At 39.7% G+C, this 19,557-nt stretch overlaps 1 protein-coding gene across 7 annotated transcripts in view; it reads right to left on the minus strand.

The window, feature by feature from the left end:
- Window positions 1-19,557, minus strand: part of LOC125458186 (urea transporter 2-like) — a 70,969-nt gene that overhangs the window by 18,030 nt on the left and 33,382 nt on the right. For 5 of the 7 annotated variants that reach the window (XM_048543192.2, XM_059648816.1, XM_048543210.2 and 2 more), the window contains 5 exons: window positions 15,730-15,919; window positions 12,631-12,759; window positions 5,016-5,208; window positions 3,820-3,967; window positions 2,961-3,095 (listed from right to left, as the gene is read on the minus strand). In XM_048543192.2, the coding sequence (XP_048399149.1) occupies window positions 2,961-3,095; window positions 3,820-3,967; window positions 5,016-5,208; window positions 12,631-12,759; window positions 15,730-15,919 (795 nt within the window). The remainder of the gene's footprint in view (window positions 1-2,960; window positions 3,096-3,819; window positions 3,968-5,015; window positions 5,209-12,630; window positions 12,760-15,729; window positions 15,920-19,557) is intronic. The other 2 variants (XM_048543218.2, XM_048543228.2) reach the window with 2 other exon arrangements.

The raw sequence follows: 19,557 nt of genomic DNA on the forward strand, positions 1-19,557 counted from the left end.
AGATAGAATGGAATTACTGAGAGTTTGGTGAATAAGGGAGTTGAGGGAGGAAAGGAAGAAGATGCCTTCTTTCTTTCTATTTCTTTTTCTGTCGTCATCAGCCTCCATGAGATCAGGAGTTGAGAAGCTTCATGAAAGGGCTGAGTTTCAAAAAAACAATCAGAGTGGTTAAAATTTCATGAATCTCTAATCTTATTTTTTCTGTAAATGGTACAAAATGCTTAGATTACGGCAGGGCAACTCAGCCATGTGGAATGCTCATCCTGTGGCATGTGTGGAATTGTGGGTACATCACATGACCCATACATACTTCACATGGCCTAGATTACTCTCATGTGCAAAAAGTATCACTGGCTACAAAAACATGATCTCCAAGTTTCAGAACTTGAATGGTGGCTGGAGTCTCTATGTTATATCCATTTGGCTGCGAATTACATGCACTTTCAGAGAAATGGTCAAACCATAAGTTGGGGGCATGCAGGGAAATAGGTGTTGGGTGACACGAGACTGTCCAAAAGAATCAGTCAGATACTGCCTGTGGCAGAGAATTCCAGAGGCTCACTCCCTACTGGTAAAAAAATTTCTCTTAATGTCAGACCTAAGTGTTTTTAGGTTACGTCCTTACTTCATGTCCTTAGACTGTGACTCCTGGTCTGGACCCTCTATTCATTGGGAATATCCTTCTTGTATCCTTGTCCATTGCTGTTAGAATTTTATAGGTTTCTATAAGACAGCGCCCTCATTCTTCTGAACTCCACAGAACTTAGTTCAACTGATCTAATCTCCATATATCAGTCCTGCCATTCCAGTAATCAGTTGGGTAAATGTTCATTGTACTTCCTTCATTGCCAAGGCATCCTTCTTCAGATAAGGAGAGAAAAAAAACTGCACACAATACTCCAAATGTGGTCCCACCAATGTCATGTGCAATTGCATCCTTATTCCTGAACTCAAATTCTCTTACTATGAAGGTTAACATAACATTTGCCTTCTTCATGGCCTGCTGCACCTGCATACTTACTTTCAGCAACTGGTGTAGGTGGACACCCAGGTTTCATTGCACCTCCCCCTTTCCCAATCTATCACCATTCAGATAATCATCTGTTTTCCTGTTTTTGCTACCAACATGGATAATGCCACATTTATCCACTTCATATTTCATCTACATTTTCCCATTCTCTCAACTTGTTGAAATCACACTGAAGCATCTCTGCATTTTCCTCACAGCTCACTCACACCCAGTTTTGTGTTACCTGAAAATGTGTCATTTTAACGTCATTGGCTAATATAGGAGCCAGAAAGGAAAGGTCAGTACTTTAGTGGAGCATGTGAAAAGATTATGTAGAGGGCTTTATAAACAAGCTGAGATCAGAGAGGGAAAGAGGAGAGATATGAGAGAAAGCTACAAGTTCAGGGCTAGGGCAAGGGGTAGTCTTACAGAATAATGAATCTGGTGGACTATAGTAATTGGAAGAGAAGTGGCTGAGACATCTGATCACATTATGTCAATCTTGGTGACAATAGAAGCTTTGTGATCCTTGCACTTACTGCTAAATATGGTGGAGACACGGGGTGAGAGTTTAGGATGACTGCAGTGGAGAAAAAGAAGCTTGGGGCTACCTATGTATTCCAGGATGATCCTAAAGTAGTGAGCAGTTCCTGCAGATAAAATCAGAACACCATAGTGCTTCACGTGGTCCAGTCAGACCTGCTCAACCATTCCCTATAGCCATAATCACTTGCTTTCCTTCAGCTTCAGCATTAACAAGCAGGGGCTCAGTTTCAACATGGTTATTGGTAGCACTGAAGTCATTACTATGACTCTGTAAATTGCACAGGATGGTGAAACAATAACACACAAGACTCAGAAAAAACAGAGATAACCAGGTGTAGAGCTGGAAGAACACAGCAGGCCAGGCAGCATCAGAGGAGCAGGAAGGCTGACCTTTCGGGTCTGGACCTTTTTTCTCTGAAGAAGAGTCCAGACCCGAAACATCAGCTTTCCTGCTCCTCTGATACTGCCTGACCTGCTGTGTTCACCCAGCTCTCACCTTGTTATCTCAGACTCCAGCATCTGCAGTTCCTATTATCTCTGAAACAATTTTAACCCCACTGGAAAGCCTCTTCTAAGGATGCCTACCTTGAAGAAGTTCTGCTTGGCCTGCTGTGTTTTCATCCAGCTCTACACCTTGTTATCTCAGATTCTCCAGCATCCACCGTTCCTACTGTCTCTGAAGCAATTGACTATCTGTTTATCACCTCCAAAACCACCCGCCTGGACAAGTGCCCTGGTATTAATTTATTATTCAATAATCATACATTGAATTTGAACACGATTAGATGAATTAATTTGCATGTATTATAGCTGATTGGTACATTCAAATAATGCCACACCCATGTAAAAAGAGCACAGAATCAAACTTTTGTAACAGCTCTGAGAGATCCATCTTTCCCATGAGATGTGTGGGTCTTTGGTTATTTGGTTTTTGTGGGTCAAGGTATATGAAATAAACTTTTCCTTTCAGTTAGCTTCAGCTCTGGAGTCAAAGGTGTTAATGTGACAGGTGGGTAAAATGAGTGAGTACTATCAATGCACATATTGAAATTTAGCCCATGCCTGTCAACAGTGCTGCTGGGCCAAACATTTAGGTGTTGAATACAAAAAGCATCATTAAAATTGACTGTACAAGCAAGGGAGAAATAATTTGAGGATACATCAGGTGTAGGCTTGCATTCAGATGGGAGTGGGACCATAATAGCTTTTTACCATAGATGTGCTGTGAAGAAGAAAGGGTGGGAAATGTTGGTCAAAAGTTTTATTGTGATGTTTGCCAGAAGGATGATCCAATTCTCTTCAAGAATTATTTCTCCTTTTACTGATACTTAACATTTATTTAGGAATGAAACAGTTGTTACTACAAATATTTACATGATGCTAACATAGATTTGTTTTTACTTACAGCATATTATTGCCAATAGGTGGGTCTGCCACGTAAGGGCATAGAACATTCCTCCCACTGCAATACAGGCCAGGACACAGTTGTAGCTCCATAATCCATCATAGATTTTCTGGAATGGTGAAGCAAGTGTTAATCCTATAAAACAAATTGATAAATTGAATAAAATATGTAATTGCTCAGCCCTTTACAGGTGAGCTGCTTTGATCCTGTTTCATAGAAAAAAAACAACATAGACAATGTAGAAAACATAGAATGCAATTAGAAGTTTTGATTCAGGAAATGTACAATTATTAGATCACTTAACACTGAATTAACTGATTTTAAATATTCATTTTTACTCAATGAACAAGTGAAATCAACAGTTAAAATGCAATTTTATGTCAGGAAGTTGACCAGAAATCGCCTGGAATCTAATCAACAATTGAGAAGGAGAATTCTTTGTGAATGCACCCTTTAAATAGCCCAGGTCCTTCCTGCCTTTTAGTACCATGAAGTGCTCAGTGAATTTATGACGGAGTGAGTCAAACACTGAGGCAGATAAATATGTCAAACGGAAGTGAAAAGTGCTTATTTAAACAGTTCATTCATTGTTTTACATATGTTTGACAGGCATTCTGAGAAGCGGCCTGATCCAATATTGTATTGGTTAATAGCAAAGAATGAGCACCAGCATGTCACTTTTCTTGTTGAATGCTGAGGTGCCTGTTTGGTTTCTGGAAAAACAGGGCTGTTTTATTTTAAACCCACAATGGTTAGGAATAAGCAATAAATATTATTATTGCCCAAGACATAATAAAAAAATGCCTTTAATGTGGAATCTTTGTGGGCTTATATCTCAGGAGCAGTGATTAAATCATACCTGCCAGTATACCCACAGTAGATCCAATTGTAGCATGCAGACATATGATTGGAGATGAGATAATTAATGCAACAAGGAAAATACCGCCAGTCCAGGGATTGTCACAACCATACACCTGTCCAACACCAATGGGGATAGCTCTCAGAAGCTAAATAGGTTGAAACAATGAGGTGTTAAGTAATTTTTAAGGACTGCAACAATTGTTTTTTATAAGTGCTTGTTGAAATAAACAATCAGCTCAAAACTAAAGGCAAACATTAGAAATGCTGAATAGGTTTGCATCAATGCAGCTATTTTAAATTATTAGGACCAGACCAAACCCCTTCAAAATATTCAGAAGGTAGTTTAGACTTTAGCTTTTTCTTATTTTAAAGGTTGGTGTAAGGTGTTGCATTCCAGATGCAATTTGATTGGTCAAACTACTGGATTTAAAACAAAACACATTTTATTCATCTACTACAGTCGTATAGTAGTGATTATAGTGACATTATTGTGATCAGCTACGGTCAGATCCTCGTCCCAACGCTATGTATCTTGTGCATTCCTCTTCAGTTGATTATAGGAGCTTCATTTTTAATTTCAAACTGTCCAACATCATCATTCTCTGTCTCAGTTACTACAGTCTTGATATTTCTTTTCTCAAGATATTTATTCATTCCAAAGGTGTGTAATTTTTTTACATTTAGAGAAACATTCTTTACCAATTCCATTCCAACTCTGATTTATTTACAGCAATCAAAATATTTAGTTAATTTTGTTTTCTTTTGGAAACAATCACACACCTGTCTACTTTTCAGAAGGTAAAACTTTCATTTATGTTTAGGACTAGACTGCACAATTTAGCAACTGACCCACAATGTAAACTAACCTTCACTTTGTCATAGAGCAGCACAGTTTGAACACTGCTGACATATGGTTAATCAACTGCAATCACAAATTCTAAGGCAGTTGGTATTTACTTGTATATTGATGGATGACGTGTATAGCGTTCAGTAAAACATGTAATTGTACATATAAAGGAATGTAATCATAATTATATCATAATAGATTTAATGATAAGGATATAAATTTCTTTGAAAATAATTAGGTGTGAAAAAGATATTTTCCTATGTATGTTTACTGTGATCTGTTTCTGTTTAATGTACTTGTTATCTTAGCATGCTCAAAGATTATAAAATGACACAAATATTTCTTACCATTGGAACACTAAGATCAGACCATGTAATGTTTGGTGGTGAACTGATTGGTCCAATAAATATTTGAGGAAAATGCTGGTTGTAGTGCCCTGTTGCAGCTATGAACATGCCGACAGCTATATTAAAAGGCAGAGTGAAAACAGGTAGACCCCATCTTCCCATCACAGCAGCCAAGGCACTTGAAATAACAGGACTGCAAAATAAATTATTTTTAGAATAAATATAAAATAAATTAATTATATTAACTTATTAAATGACATAATTTCATTCCTTTAATCACTATTTGCTATTCACTAACACATTTGCAAAAAGAAATGTTTCAAAAATTTTCACTCAAAAATTGAGTTTTGGATCTGGAAATGTTACATCATTCCAGTATGGACAGAGTGGACAAGATTCTGTCCATCGATTGTTTATAAACACGAGAAGGATTATTTAAGGAAGTTTTAGGAGATAGATACTTTACTTTAAAGACTCATTTGCTGCCTTCACTGATGAAAGAGAGCCAGTGAGAAAATTGGAGTTAAAACCCACTCCAGAGGCTATAGCACATAGGGTTAGCACAGACCAGGGTGAGGGGTGTGTATCACACTGCCACATATGCCACATTAGTAGTGAGTCATGAAAAAGAGATGCAGTGTGTCCTTTCAAGTAGATACATAACAACATTTTGTGTTATTCAGAGAACAACAGGGAAGTCCTTTCGTCCTGACTGACTCTCAAGTAGTTCCCTGGAAACAGTTTATCTCATTGATGCTTGTAGCACTCTGCAATTTGGTTGATATGTTTGCTAAAATTACAACCTCAACTACTGTTTAAATATAATTCATTAGGTGCCCTGACAATATGAAAGATTTTAAAAAAAAGTAACTGGAGAAATGGTAGTGTAATGGTCATGTCAGTGGGATTAGTGATCTGGAGGGCCAGCTAATGATCTGAGGAAACATGTTCCAATTCTGTCAGTGTCTTATGGAATTTGAATTCAATCAATAAACCAGGAATTGAAAGCTAGTTTCACTAATGGCTCCCACGAAAATTACCATTGATTGTTCCTTAAAAACCCATCTGTTTTACTGAAGTCCTTTAGAGAAGGATATCTGTGGCCTTTATTGAGTCCAGGCTACATGTGACTCCAGATCCACAATGATCTTAAGTGTCATCTCAAACGGTTCAGAAAGCAATTCAGCTGTAGTTAGGGATATGTTAAAAGTTCTGATCTGGCCAGTAACACCCATACCACATGAAAGAACAATTTTCTTTCAAAAGTCATACAGGCATTTGCATGTTAGAGTTGTAAATACAGCTGGTGACAAGCAACAATATCAATATTGAAGTTAAGTACTATTGCACATGAAGATACAAGGTTTCAGCCTCCTTTGTGAAGCAGTGCTTGGTCAATTACTAAATGAAAATGGAAAGAACAATGGATGATGGAAATCAGAAACAGAAACAGAAATTGCTGGTAAAACTCAGCAGGCCTGGCAACATCTATGAGAGAAATCAGAGATAACGTTTTGGGTCCAGTGAACCTTTCTCAGAACTCATGGTAGCTAGGAAAACATTGGTTTTCATGCAGAAGATAGGATGGGGGAAGGGTAAGGAGTAAACAATAGATGGAGATGGAGCCAAAAGAGAGAGATTAGATGAGTTCTAAAATTTCTCATGTGATTGCTTCCAACAATTCGTAACTTAAATGTTCAAGCCATTATTGATTTTCATTATCACTGATGGTTTAGTTCAGATGGTAAAACTTCCCACAGGACGTCTGTGATCTCATAGCATTCCCCAAACAGTCTCCTGCTGGATCTGAACCTCGGCTTCTGCTGCTCCTCTGTCATGCCGTGGTAGAAAGGTTCATAGGAATGTGGTATTTCATTTAATGCTACTTCAGTGCTTGGATGATTGGTGTTATTCATTTACTTTCCCAATCTGTATTGATGTGGAGTAAAATTCAAAGGTATGATAGAGAATTGTGGGGCATAATTCATGTGAAACCTGTAACAATATTAGGATCTCAGATTCATTTTAACTGACTGCTGTGAATTATAAAGTACAAATGTGACCTGCTCAACCTTAAACTCTCACTTTTAAATCAAGTAGTTGTTTAAATTGGTCCAAAAATCTAACCAATTTTAACTTCTATTAGATTCAGTTGCAATGTTTGCAGTTCCAGTGATGTATTTTGTATTTTGGACATAAACAATTGTTTATGCCTCATCAGATTATCTTGCACACTTTGCCGCCACAAACTAGCAATAGCACAAACATAATAACATAAGGAATGGTAACAGAAGAAATGAGTGCCCCTAGCCAAGTTGTTCAAGAACAGTTACAACAATGGCATGTACCCAGCAACATGGAAAATTGCCAAGTATGTCCTGTACAAAACAATTAGGACATATCCACCTAGCCAATTACCACTCCGTGACTCTACTCTTGGTCATCAGTAAATCAATGAAATGGGTCATCAATAGTGTTATTAAGTAGCAGTTGCTTAGCACTGTTCATTTTGGGTTCTGCCAAGGTCTGTCATCTCCTGATGTCAACACAGCCTTGGTTCAAATGGGAAAAGAAAGAGCTGAATTCCAGAGGGGATGTAAGAGTGAATGCTCTTGATATCAAGCCTATGTTTGATTGAGTGAAATTAGAGTCAACAGGAATGAAGGGGGAAACTCTCTGCTGTTGGAGTCATATCTGGGACATAGGAAGACAATTGTGGTTGTTGGAGGTCAATCATCTCTACAGCAGAACATCTCTGCAGGAATTTCTCAGGGTAGTGTTCTAGGTCCAACCATCTTCAGCTGCTGCATCAATACTCCATCATAAGGTCAGAAGTGGAGGCTCTCGCTGATGATTGCACAATGTCCAGTACTATTCGTGACTCCCCAGATACTAAAACAGTCCATGTCCAAATGCAGCAAGATCTGGACAATATCCAGACCGGGGCTGACAAGTGGCAAGTAACATTTATGGTAGACAAGTGTCTGGCAGTGACCATTGAAGAAAAGATAATGTATAACCATCACCCCTTTGACATTCAATAGCATTGCCATTGGTAAATTCCCATTATTAAAACTTGGGAATTACATTGACTAGACACTGAACTAGATTCACCAAATAAATACAATGGCTACAAGAGCAGGTCAGGAGTTAGGAATCCTGTGACGAATAACACGTCCTGACTTCTCATTAACTGGATTGTGGGTATAGCAATGCCGAATGGGCTGCAGTGGTTCAAAGAGCAGCTGACCACTGCCTTCTCAAAGGCAACAGCAGTGACATAACATTACATGAAATAATATACGATTGTGATGATCTGCTACTCAACCTTTATGCCTTTTTGATTATTTGACTGATCAACAAAAAACTGATCCTTCTCAACTTGAATATTCTTACTGACTGAGCATCTGTAAGAACATGTTGGCTTTATTCCCATAAAATCACTCCTATCTCTATAAATGTTCTGATATTCGTCTGTTAATCTCCTCTAAAGATGAGAAATTAGCTTAAGTATTGCTATCAACAGCCTCTCTCTGGTTGTTAAAACTGTAGGTTTTTTTTTGTGGTCAAGCCATTTTCAGGTTGAATGATTATATTATTTCTCTTTATTTTGCTATTTGATTGTATCTCAGTTGAGTATGCATTTCACTGCTTTTAGTCAGCAGGCATTTTCCAGTTCCATTCATCCAGACTGCCAATGAAAAGTCAAGCTTTTTCCAAACCAAGGCAACACCAATGATGCTTGAACTTATATTTAATGTATTATTATTTTCCTAAAATTATTACAATCTGTCATAAATTTGTGATCCATTCCATAAAGGTTAACAGATGTACGTCTGAAAGGAGTTAGTTTTGCATGTAATTTTTGCATGTGGCTTCCTCTACATTGGGGAAACCTAGTGGAGGCTTGGGGACCACTTTGCAGAACACCTACGCTCGGTTCGCAGTAAACAACTGCACCTCCCAGTCACGAACCATTTCAATTCCCCCTCCCATTCCTCAGATGATATGTCTATCATGGGCCTCCTGCAGTGCCACAATGATGCCACCCGTAGGTTGCATAACAGCAACTCATATTCCGCTTGGGAACCCTGCAGTCCAATGGTATCAATGTGGACTTCACCAGCTTCAAAATCTCTCTTCCCCCGCACTGCATCCCAAAACCAGCCCAGCTCGTCCCCGCCTGCCTAACCTGTTCTTCCTCTCACCCATCCCTTCCTCCCACCTCAAGCTGCACCTCCATTTCCTACCTACTAACCTCATCCTGCTCCCTGGACCTGTCCATCCTCCCCAGACTGACCTATCCCCTCCTTACCTCCCCACCCATATTCTCCTCTCCACCTATCTTCTCCTCTATCCATCTTATGTTTGCTTCCCCCTCTCTCCCTATTTATTTCAGAATCCTCTCCCCATCCCCCTTTTCTGATGAAGGGTCTGGGCCTGAAACATCAGCGTTTGTGCTCCTAAGATGCTGTTTGGCCTGCTGTGTTCATCCAGCCCCACATTTTGTTACCTTAGTGAACCAGATGTGGTTTTTTCACCCAACAATCAACAATGGATTCATGGTCATCATTAGATTCTTAATTCCAGATTCTTATTGTATTCAAGTTCCACCATCTGCCATGGCAGGATTCAAACCCAGATTCCCAGAACATTTTCTGGGTCTCTGGGATCGCAGTCTGGTGTAATACCATGAGGCCATCGCTTCCCCCATGAGTGCATAGTGAACACTTGGGCAAGCCACCTGTGATTTCATTATCTGTATTGCAAAGAAAATTATGCTTAGTAATTTCTGGTATTTGCTTTAGGTCTCTACAAAATAAGAAAATAATTATTGTAGAACTCACAAGCATATTTGACCATATTACATTCATTATTATAAAAGTTCTCAAATGACGACATCGAAATTAATCCATGCCCCACCTCTGGCCCCAGTCTCTGCACTGCATATGCAGCTCATGTCCATCTGGTATGGCATGAGCTGTTCTCAAATTGGGCCTCAGGCTTCATACGGACCTTAGGAACAAACTGTTAGCTTCTATCACATCTCCATAGGCAGCTCAACCTGTGAAAGACTGAATTTTGCAATGGCTCTCAGGTGATTTCTGGGAATTGGTGGTTTGCTTGAGTAGTAAGCAGATTGATTTTTAGGTCTGCATGGTCATGGAAAGCTCTCATGTTCCTTCTGGCTTCAGGAAAAGCCTTCTAAAAATGTCACAAATAGCTTGTAGTCACAAATCCCACTAAAGATTCCTGTATTTTACGGTCTTATAGGAGAAACATAACAGCCATGTTCAAATAGTGGAGAAGACTTAGTGGGCCAACTGGCCTCATTCTGCACCTATATATTATGATCTATGGTTTTTAAGTGAGACAATGTAGTGCCTGCTCCTAAATATCACATTTGATCAAATTCTGCTTTGATATTATGGGATATTTCATACTTCAACCCCACCTCTGGAATTTGGGCCAAGTCTGTAATGAGGACTGGAACAAATGGTTCTAACAAAACTCAATCTAAACATTATTGAATAAGTTATTGCTGTGTCAGCTTCCTTTACCCACAGTCAATTATATCTTCCATCACTTTGATAACGATTGCAAGTTCATTGATGGGATGATAACTGGCTGGATTGGATTTGTTCTGCTTATGGTTGTCAGGGCATACCTGGGTAATTTTCCACCTTGCTGGATGGATGCTAGTGTTATACTTATCCTGGAACAGTTGGCTCGGAAAATGGCTAGCTCTAAAGCACAAAGCTTCAGCTCCACAGCTGAGAAAGGGAAATGTTGGCCTAGTGGCATTATCGCTGAACTGTTAATTCAGAGATCCAAATGCAAATCCCATGGTAGCTGGTGGAATTTCAATTCAAGAGTCTAGTGATCACCATGATTCCATTATCAATTGTCCGGAAAAATCTGTCTAGTTCACTAATGTCATTTAGGGAAGGAAACTGGTATCTGGCTTACATGTGACTCCAGACCCCACAGCAATGTGGCTGACTCTTAACTGTCCTTTGGGCAATTAATGCTGGCCTATCCAGCGATACCCTCATTCATTAATAAATGAATATAATGCTATCAGTTTCTGTAGTCTGTGCTGTATCCAGCTGCTTCTTAATCTCGTTTCGAATAAATCAAATCGACTGAAGACTGATATTTGTGATTTAGGAAACGTTGAAATAAGACTGAGTTAGATAATCCACTCAAAACTGCAGACTTTTTGGAAATGTAAACTTGGCTTCTGACTGATTTCCTGATGACATACATGCTTCCAAACTGAGCGTTTGTCAAAAAGAAAACTAGCATTTTTAAAAGATTCACTCATGGGATGTGGGCGTCGCTAGCTGGGCCAGCATTTATTGCCTGTCCCTAGTTGCCCCTTGAGAAGATGATGGCTTCTTGAACCACTGCAGTCTATGTGTGTAGGGAAGGATTTGTGGGATCTTGACAGTGAAGGAATGGCAATATAGTTCCAAGCCAGGACAGTGAGTGGCTTGGAGAGGACCTTGTAGTGGTGGTGTTCCCATTTATCTACTGCCCTGGTCCTCTAGATGAAAGGTCATGGTTTTGAAAGGTGCAGTCTCAGGATCTTTGGTGAGTTTCTGTGGTGGATCTTATCATTCATATGTAGGAGAGTGGATGCTTGTGGGTGTGATGCCAGTCAAGTTGGTTGCTTTGATCTGGAGTTTTGTCAAGTTTCTTGAGTGTTGTTGGAGTCGTACTCATCCAGACAAATAGGGAGTTGTGCTTGACTTTGGGGTGTCAGGAGGTGAGTTTCTCACTGGGATATTCCTAGCCTCTGACATGCTCTTCTAGTTACTGTATTTAAACGGTGAGTGCAGTTTGAGTTTCAGTTCACCCAAGACATTCAATGTAGGGATTCAATGATGATAATGCCATTGAATGTCAAGAGGCGATAGTTAAATTATGTCTTATTTTGGACGGCCATTGCCTGGAATGTTACTTGCCACTTGTTAGTCCAAGCCTGGAAATTGCCTTGTTTAATTTAACATGATCTACTTCAGTATGTGAGGAGTTGCAAATGGTGCTGAACATTGTGCAATCATTAGTTAATATCCCTACTCTGACCTTATGATGGAAGGAGGGTGATTGATTAAGCAGCTAAAGATGTTTGGGGCTATGATACTATCCTGTGGTATCCTGAGGAACTCCTGCAGAGATATCCTGGAGCCAAGTTGACTGACCTCCAACAACCACAACCACCTTCATATGTGTCAGGCAATGACTCTGACCGGGGTGCTCCAATTTCCTCCTACAGTCCAAAGATGTGCAGGCTAGGTGGATTGGCCATGCTAAATTGCCCGTAGTGTTTAGGAATGTGTAGATTATGTGGGTTATGGGGGATGGGTCTGGGTGGGATGCTCTGAGGGGCAGTGTGGCCTTGTTGCGCCAAAGGGTCTGTTTCTACACTGTAGGAATCCTATGATTCATGTATCATCCTTTAATCATTTTTGTTTTAATTCAAATGTTACAGACATTTATTTATTTGAAAAACACATTTGAAAAATTTGAACATTTGAATGTAGAATGTAGCTACCGCAGATAGCATTAGAGTACCTTCAGTAAGAGTACAAGTAGACTTTTAACATACCATATCATTGACATGAAGATTACAGCCAGCATTAACCACCAATACCAATCTCCTTTGTCACAAAACACAGCCATCAAAAGACCAACCAGGGTGCCATTGTATCCATAAAGCCCTGCTGCAATTGCGGATCTAAAATGTTGTAAGTAAAAAAGTAACATTTTGGAGCTAAACATCTTTCCAAACATTTATTAAATATACAAAAATGATTTTTGCTTGCTTTGACCTCGGGAAAGGTCATGAAAAACAAATACACTTAGAAAATTAAAAAATAAATATCTTAACGCAGAATTGCTTTGAATCATGATATGAACAGCACCATCTTACATACTGACTTCAAATTAGATACTCTTATGATTTGTTATCAGGAAAAAGATCATAACTGGGAGGGTATTACTCAAGAAGAACATTAATTTCTTATATACAAAACTTATCAAAGAGGTTTTTTAAAAACATCATTTATCTTGAACTTTTGAGAAAGTTAACATTCGATTGGTGCATGTGAACACTTTGGAAGAGCAAAGACTCTAGCACTGGAATAGCAAAACAATATGATTTAGTGCATATCCTATCAGTTGGTAGTAAACAAGTTGGGGTGTGATATATTTTCATGATCTAATTGGGGAGCTGAAAATGATTTCAATCTTCACTGGAAATTCAAAATACTGCTCCTTTTGACTTGACCTTAAATAAATTATAGAATCATAGAACTTTACAGTACCTAAGGAGACCATTCGATCCATCAAATCTGTACTGACTCTTGAAAGTGTTACCCAGCTAGCCGCAATCTCTGGCCCTATTTCCATAGACCTCGAAAGTCATAACTTTCAAATAGATATTAACAGCTGTTTCAACATTAAGTACTTAAGTTGCCTCTGCTGCTGTACTCCCCTCAAAGTTGGACCTTGAGCCTGCATTGCCTTTCCATGTTTCTTCTAACGAAATGCATTTCCTCATGTTTCTCTGCCATAAAATTTATTTGTAAGGTGTTTGCCCATTTGGCCATATTGTCATTGTCCCTCTGAAGTCCCTCAGTGCCATCTCCACAATTCACGATTCTCCTTAGCTTGGTGTCGCCTTCAAATTTAGAGATTTTGTCCTCAATACACATCTCCAAATCATTCCTATAAATCACAAAAGCAAAAGGCCAAAAGCAATCCCTGGGAAACACCACTTTCAGCTCATCTCCAATCTGAGAAATACCTCATCTGTACCTAGCTTCTGTTTCTTTTTTTAGCCAACTTCTAATTCATGCTGCCAAGGACAAACCAAACGTTTTTAATTGCCTAACCAACCTGCCATGTATCGAATGCTTTCTGGAAGTTAAAATGTACAAAATCTACAGCACTGCCCTCATCCATTGCCTGAGTCACCTCATGAAAGAACTCAGTTAAATTTGTCAGACTGAAACTGCCCTTGACAAAACCAAGTTGACTGTGTCTTGTATGAATTTAGAAAGAAAAAAGTGTATATTTATCTTATCCCTTATTATGGCTTGTATTAGCTTTACCCACTGTTGATTTCAAGCTGGCAGGCCTGCAGTTTCCTGGGTTATCCTTTGTCCCTTTCTTAAACAGTGATATCACTTTTGCAATCTTCCAGTCCTTCTGGACTGATCCTGTGTACAGAGAGGCCCCGAAGATTTCTGTCAGTGGCTTCACAATTTGCTCTCTTATCTATCTCAGCAATTTTGGATGCATCCCATTTGGTGACCTCTCTACCTGGAATGCTGACAGCTTTTTTAGCACCTCTTCTTTATCACTATACTGTTCAGTTGCTCAACACCTGCATTTTCAACTGGGCCATTGCCACCATTTTCTAATTTGGTAAGGACGGGAGCAAAGCACTCACTTGTTACCTCTGCTATATATTTTGCTTCAACAAACAACATACCCTGCCTATTCCTTATGGGCCCCATTCTATCCTTCACTGTTGAAAGGAATCAGAGCAACAGAATTTCTGCCAACATGCCAAACCAAGAATCTTGAAATTGACTGTTCAACTGTTCAATGTCAATGTTATTGGAGCCTTCCAATAACAGCTGCAACATTGTTTTATATGCTCTTCACAAACAATTCAGAGACTTATCATTTTTTTAAACTGTTATCTTTTTGCACTCACTTCTTATTTCTACACTGTGTCCATGTGTTGAGTTGTTATTTCTACTGATATTTAGTCTTAAATCACGCATGTTGTTACTTCAAGAAAGCCTGGTTAAATTTGCTTCTTTTAAACCATAAGGTCATTTGATGTTGTGAGCAAGTTAACCTCAAAGGAAGTGATCCTTTTCAAATTAACCTTGTTGCCACTGGTTCAGGGGGTGGGTGAATAACCAAGGGGAACCAGTTCATCCCTCCTCACCTGGTTATTTAATGATTAGGGGTATCCTGTCTAGATCCATAATAAACTATGGAATTTCACCCAGTGTTGTTTCATAACATTGACCACCTCTCGACTGTGTCCAGTAGTTATTGAATGTTTCTAACTGTTAGATGACTTCACTAAGTGTTCAACTAAATTGTGGATACCAACTGTTTTTAATTTTCGCTGCATTAGATCACAATTTGTGCAGACACCTTTGTGCCGTCTGTCTGCTTCATGGTAGGCTCATCTTTGCAATATATTTAAGTCAGACATTTCAAATAATGAGGGCTTTATGAGTTAGTGACAAGTTTGAATTCTTATATCCCCTTGAAAATAGATTACAAAGTTCAATCAAATGGTGGTAATTCAGTCATTGTTAAGGAATTTCTAAGATTGGTGGAGTAGCAGATAGTGAAGAGGACTGTCAGAGAATGCAGCAGAATATGGGTAGGTTGGAGAGTTGAGTGGAGAAATGGCAGATGGAGTTCAAACCAGGCAAATGCGAGGTGATACATCTTGGAAGATACAATTCAACAGCGAATTTCATTGTAACTTATTTCTTTTGGAAATTTAGTAATTGAAAGAACTTGCTTTAAAGTAGTAACATTGTTCCCATGGTAATGAGAAAATTGAAGTGATTTTTGGAAGGTAAAATAATAGCTAATTGCTCAGATAAAATTGTTCAAAATGTTATGTTGATCATTTTTTAAAAGAAATATTTTTCTATAAAAAGCTTACCTGTTCTGACTGAGCAAAATTGCAGCCACAGTTGAGAACACTGTTCCAACAAAGCCGTTTAGTGCCCACCAACGATTCTGCACAAGCAGTCCCGCCAAAATAATAATCCCACTCAGTGGGTTGTTGACAAACATCACCTGTGCAATTCCCCGTAGGTTCCAGTCAATAAGTTGAAAGATGATATTTTGTTCTGCAATGTTGTCAGAAGCAAAGTATATAACTGTTAAAGAATATGACTTCTTTCTGCTTCCCAAACAAATAATTGAGTAACTGATTCATAAATTATTTGCAGAATTTGGAGGGTGTTGTACAGTTTGCAGATATAATCTGAACCCTAAAGTTAAATGATACAGTAACAACTTTATTATTCAGGGACAAACATTTAGCATGTAAAACACATTAATTAGTTTCTATAAAGTGTATCACCAATGGCATTGCTTTTGGCAAATCAAATGATTCATTGGGATTAACATTATATTGTATACTATCTTTTAATCTGTTGTTAAATTGGTTCTGTGCATGTTCAATTGAGTCCAGAAAAAGTCTAAATATTTTAGCAAATGCTAAGTGAAATTGATGCGAATTTTAATGATGTATGGCCCTGGGATTTGCTCTTAATGCTTGTCTTAATGACAATATACAATCTATCCAAATTTAGATTCTGCTCCACATGTTTGCCTTTATGATTACTCAGGAATGGCAATGGCATCTGGAATTGTCTTTCTGAGAACAAAAAGGGTTGAGGAAAGATTCAATATCAATGTTTAAAATTATGAAAGAATATATGGAGGCTGTTGACCTGTGGAAAATATTCTAGAGAGAACAAAAGACCCAGTGGGAGAATGGCTGACCCATGCCCACCATTCCCTAATACAATTTTATGAGCAGTCCAGGAGGCATTGAGCAATCTAATTGTCCATGAGCAAGTTTCATTCATTTAAGGGGCTCGTCTCACCCCGGCAGGGATTTTACCCATCGTGGGAGAGATGTACACCTGGTCTCTAAACCACCAGGTAGAATCTGGCCAGCCTTGATGCTGAACTGAGGTTAGTCCTTGATGGGCAACCTGCCCCTACCAGACACCCCCACAAAATGAAACTCTGCCCCAGTATTGTTCACTGCTCTTTCCAGTCATGCCATTCAAGCTCCTCACACGCCCTTCCAACAAGGGTTCGCCAACAGAGATGCAAAACCCACTCTATATCCCAGCACCAAGGTTAAACACCTTTACCTCAGCCTCACTGCAGAGACTACTATTCTTGTTGGTGCTGTTGGGTTGGTGGGTGCTCCTGCTCCTTTGATTGGCTGAGAGCATTCTGATGCAGCTGGGACTTCCTCAGTGAGGTACCGATGTGCTGCCTCATGCCCATGAAAGGCCTGCTGACTGTTTGATAGGTGCAGAGTGAGCGAAGCAGGCTTGTCCCTGTCTTTTATGAAGGGGCACAGAACCAACATTAAATTTGGCTTATGGTGTGTAATTCTGTGGGCAAAATATTACTTGTTCCATGGCAACTGGCCTAGCAGGGGTGATAAAACAGAGGTAAGGAACCCTGCTGTCTTTCTGCCATCACTGAGCATGGCAAATATTCCAGAGGTGTGGCTGTGGCGTAGCAGGTTTGTGCTCACACATAAAGCAGTGGCCAAGCATTTGGGGTTGTTTAGCGGTGAAATGTGTTCAGCTATAAAGTGCATTTTATCATTTACTGAGTTTCAGGTTCCATGGAGCATCAATGGTTTCCCAGCCACAAGGAGGCGAGAGCTCAGTGGCATGACTGCTTTATGGAAGTGGTAGCCATTGAATAAAGCTATCGCCTTCTAAACTGCACTGGAAATAAACTCAGCTTTCCTACTTTCATAGGACAACTGATTCATTTCAATACTAATGTGGTAAACCTCCTCTTAATTGCCTCCAGTGCACTTACATTCTCCCTTAAATAAGGAGACATAACTGCATGTAATATTCAGGATGTGATCTCACCAAACCCCTTAAACTGAAGAATAACTCCTTATGTTTGTGTTCTGTTTCTCTCATAAAGGTTAGAAATCCATTAGACTCCTTGATTACATGCTTAACCCGCATAAAAACATTTTGCGATTCATGCACTGGAATACTTGAATACATCTGTAGTTTTGTATTTCCGTGGTTGTTCTCTGTTTAAGTATAACTCTGTTTTCTCATTCTTCCTGCCAAAGCAAACATCTTCACATTTTCTAACATTATACTCTTTCTGCTGCATGTTTGCGCACTGACGCAACCAATCTATATCTTCCTGAAAATTCCTTATGCCTTCATCACAACACACTTTTCTATCTATCTAGGTGTTGTCTCCAGGTTTAGCTACCATGTCTTCACTACCTTTTCTAAGTCATTGATGTAAAATCTGTAAAAAATTTGAGGCCCACCACAGACAACTGCAGGACTCCAATTGTCACATCTTGCAAGTCAGACAAATAGCCATTTATGCATAAGAGATAATGGGAACTGCAGATGCTGGAGAGTCCGAGATAACAAAGTATAGAGCTGGATGAACACGCAGGCCAAGCAGCATTTTAGGAGCACAAAAGCTGACGTTTTGGGCCTAGACCCTTCATCAGAAAATGGAGAGGGGCAGCGGGTTCTGAAATAAATAGGGAGAGAGGGGGAGGCAGATCGAAGATAGGATAGAGGAGAAGATAAGTGGAGAGGATTACAAGAGAATTGCAGTGGGAAAGAGATCCCCTGAGGTTTATCCGGAGGGAGGAGGGTAACTTCTTCAGGTTAGGCGTCCCTAGAAGGGGCTTCGCAGTGAAGTTAAAATTATATCAGAGATAACGGGAACTGCAGATGCTGGAGAATCAGAGATAACAAAATGTAGAGCTGGATGAACACAGCAGGCCATATAGCATCTTAGGAGCACAAAAGCTGACGTTTCGGGCCTAGACCCTTCATCAGAAAAGGGGGAGGGGGAGAAGGTTCTGAAATAAAAAAGGAGTGGGGGGAGGCGGATCAAAAATGGATAGAGGAGAAAATAGGTGGAGAGGATTACAAGAGAGTTGCAGTGGGAGAGAGATCCCCTGAGGTTTGTCCAGAGGGAGGAGGGTAACTTCTTCTGAAAAGCCATTTAATTCATCAAGTGCTTTCTTTTCACTCAACAAATACATTCTGTTTATTTTTTATTCTAACCAAAAAGGACAGCAAAGATCATTTGCGATAGGAGTGAGAGCGACAGGGTAGTTGTCATGGGGGACTTCAACTTTCCAAATATTGATTGGGAACACGATAGTTCAAGTACTATAGATGGGTCAGTTTTTATCCAGTGTGTGCAGGAGGGCTTCCTGACACAGTATGTAGATAGGCCAACCAGGGGCGAAGCCACATTAGATTTGGTACTGGATAATGAGCCCGGCCAGGTGTTAGATTTGGAAGTAGGTGAGCACTTTGGTGATAGCGATCACAATTCTGTTATGTTTACTTTAGTGATGGAAAGGGACAGGTGTATACCACTGGGCAAGAGTTATAGCTGGGGGAAAGGCAATTATGATGAGATTAGGCAAGATTTAGGGAGCATAGGATGGGGAAGGAAACTGCAGGGGATGGGCACATTAGAAACGTGGAGCTTATTCAAGGAAAAGCTCCTGTGTGTCCGAGATAAGTATGTACCTGTCAGGCAGGGAGGAAGCTGCAGAGCGCGGGATCCATGGTTTACGAAGGAGGTGGAATCTCTCTTCAAGAGGAAGAAGAAGGCTTATGTTAGGATGAGATGTGAAGGCTCAGTTAGGGCGCTTGAGGGCTACGAGGTAGCCAGGAAAGACCTAAAGAGAGAGCTCAGAAGAGCCAGGAGGAGACAT

Source organism: Stegostoma tigrinum, chromosome 1, assembly GCF_030684315.1.
Source record: "Stegostoma tigrinum isolate sSteTig4 chromosome 1, sSteTig4.hap1, whole genome shotgun sequence".
NCBI classification, from domain to species: domain Eukaryota; kingdom Metazoa; phylum Chordata; class Chondrichthyes; order Orectolobiformes; family Stegostomatidae; genus Stegostoma; species Stegostoma tigrinum.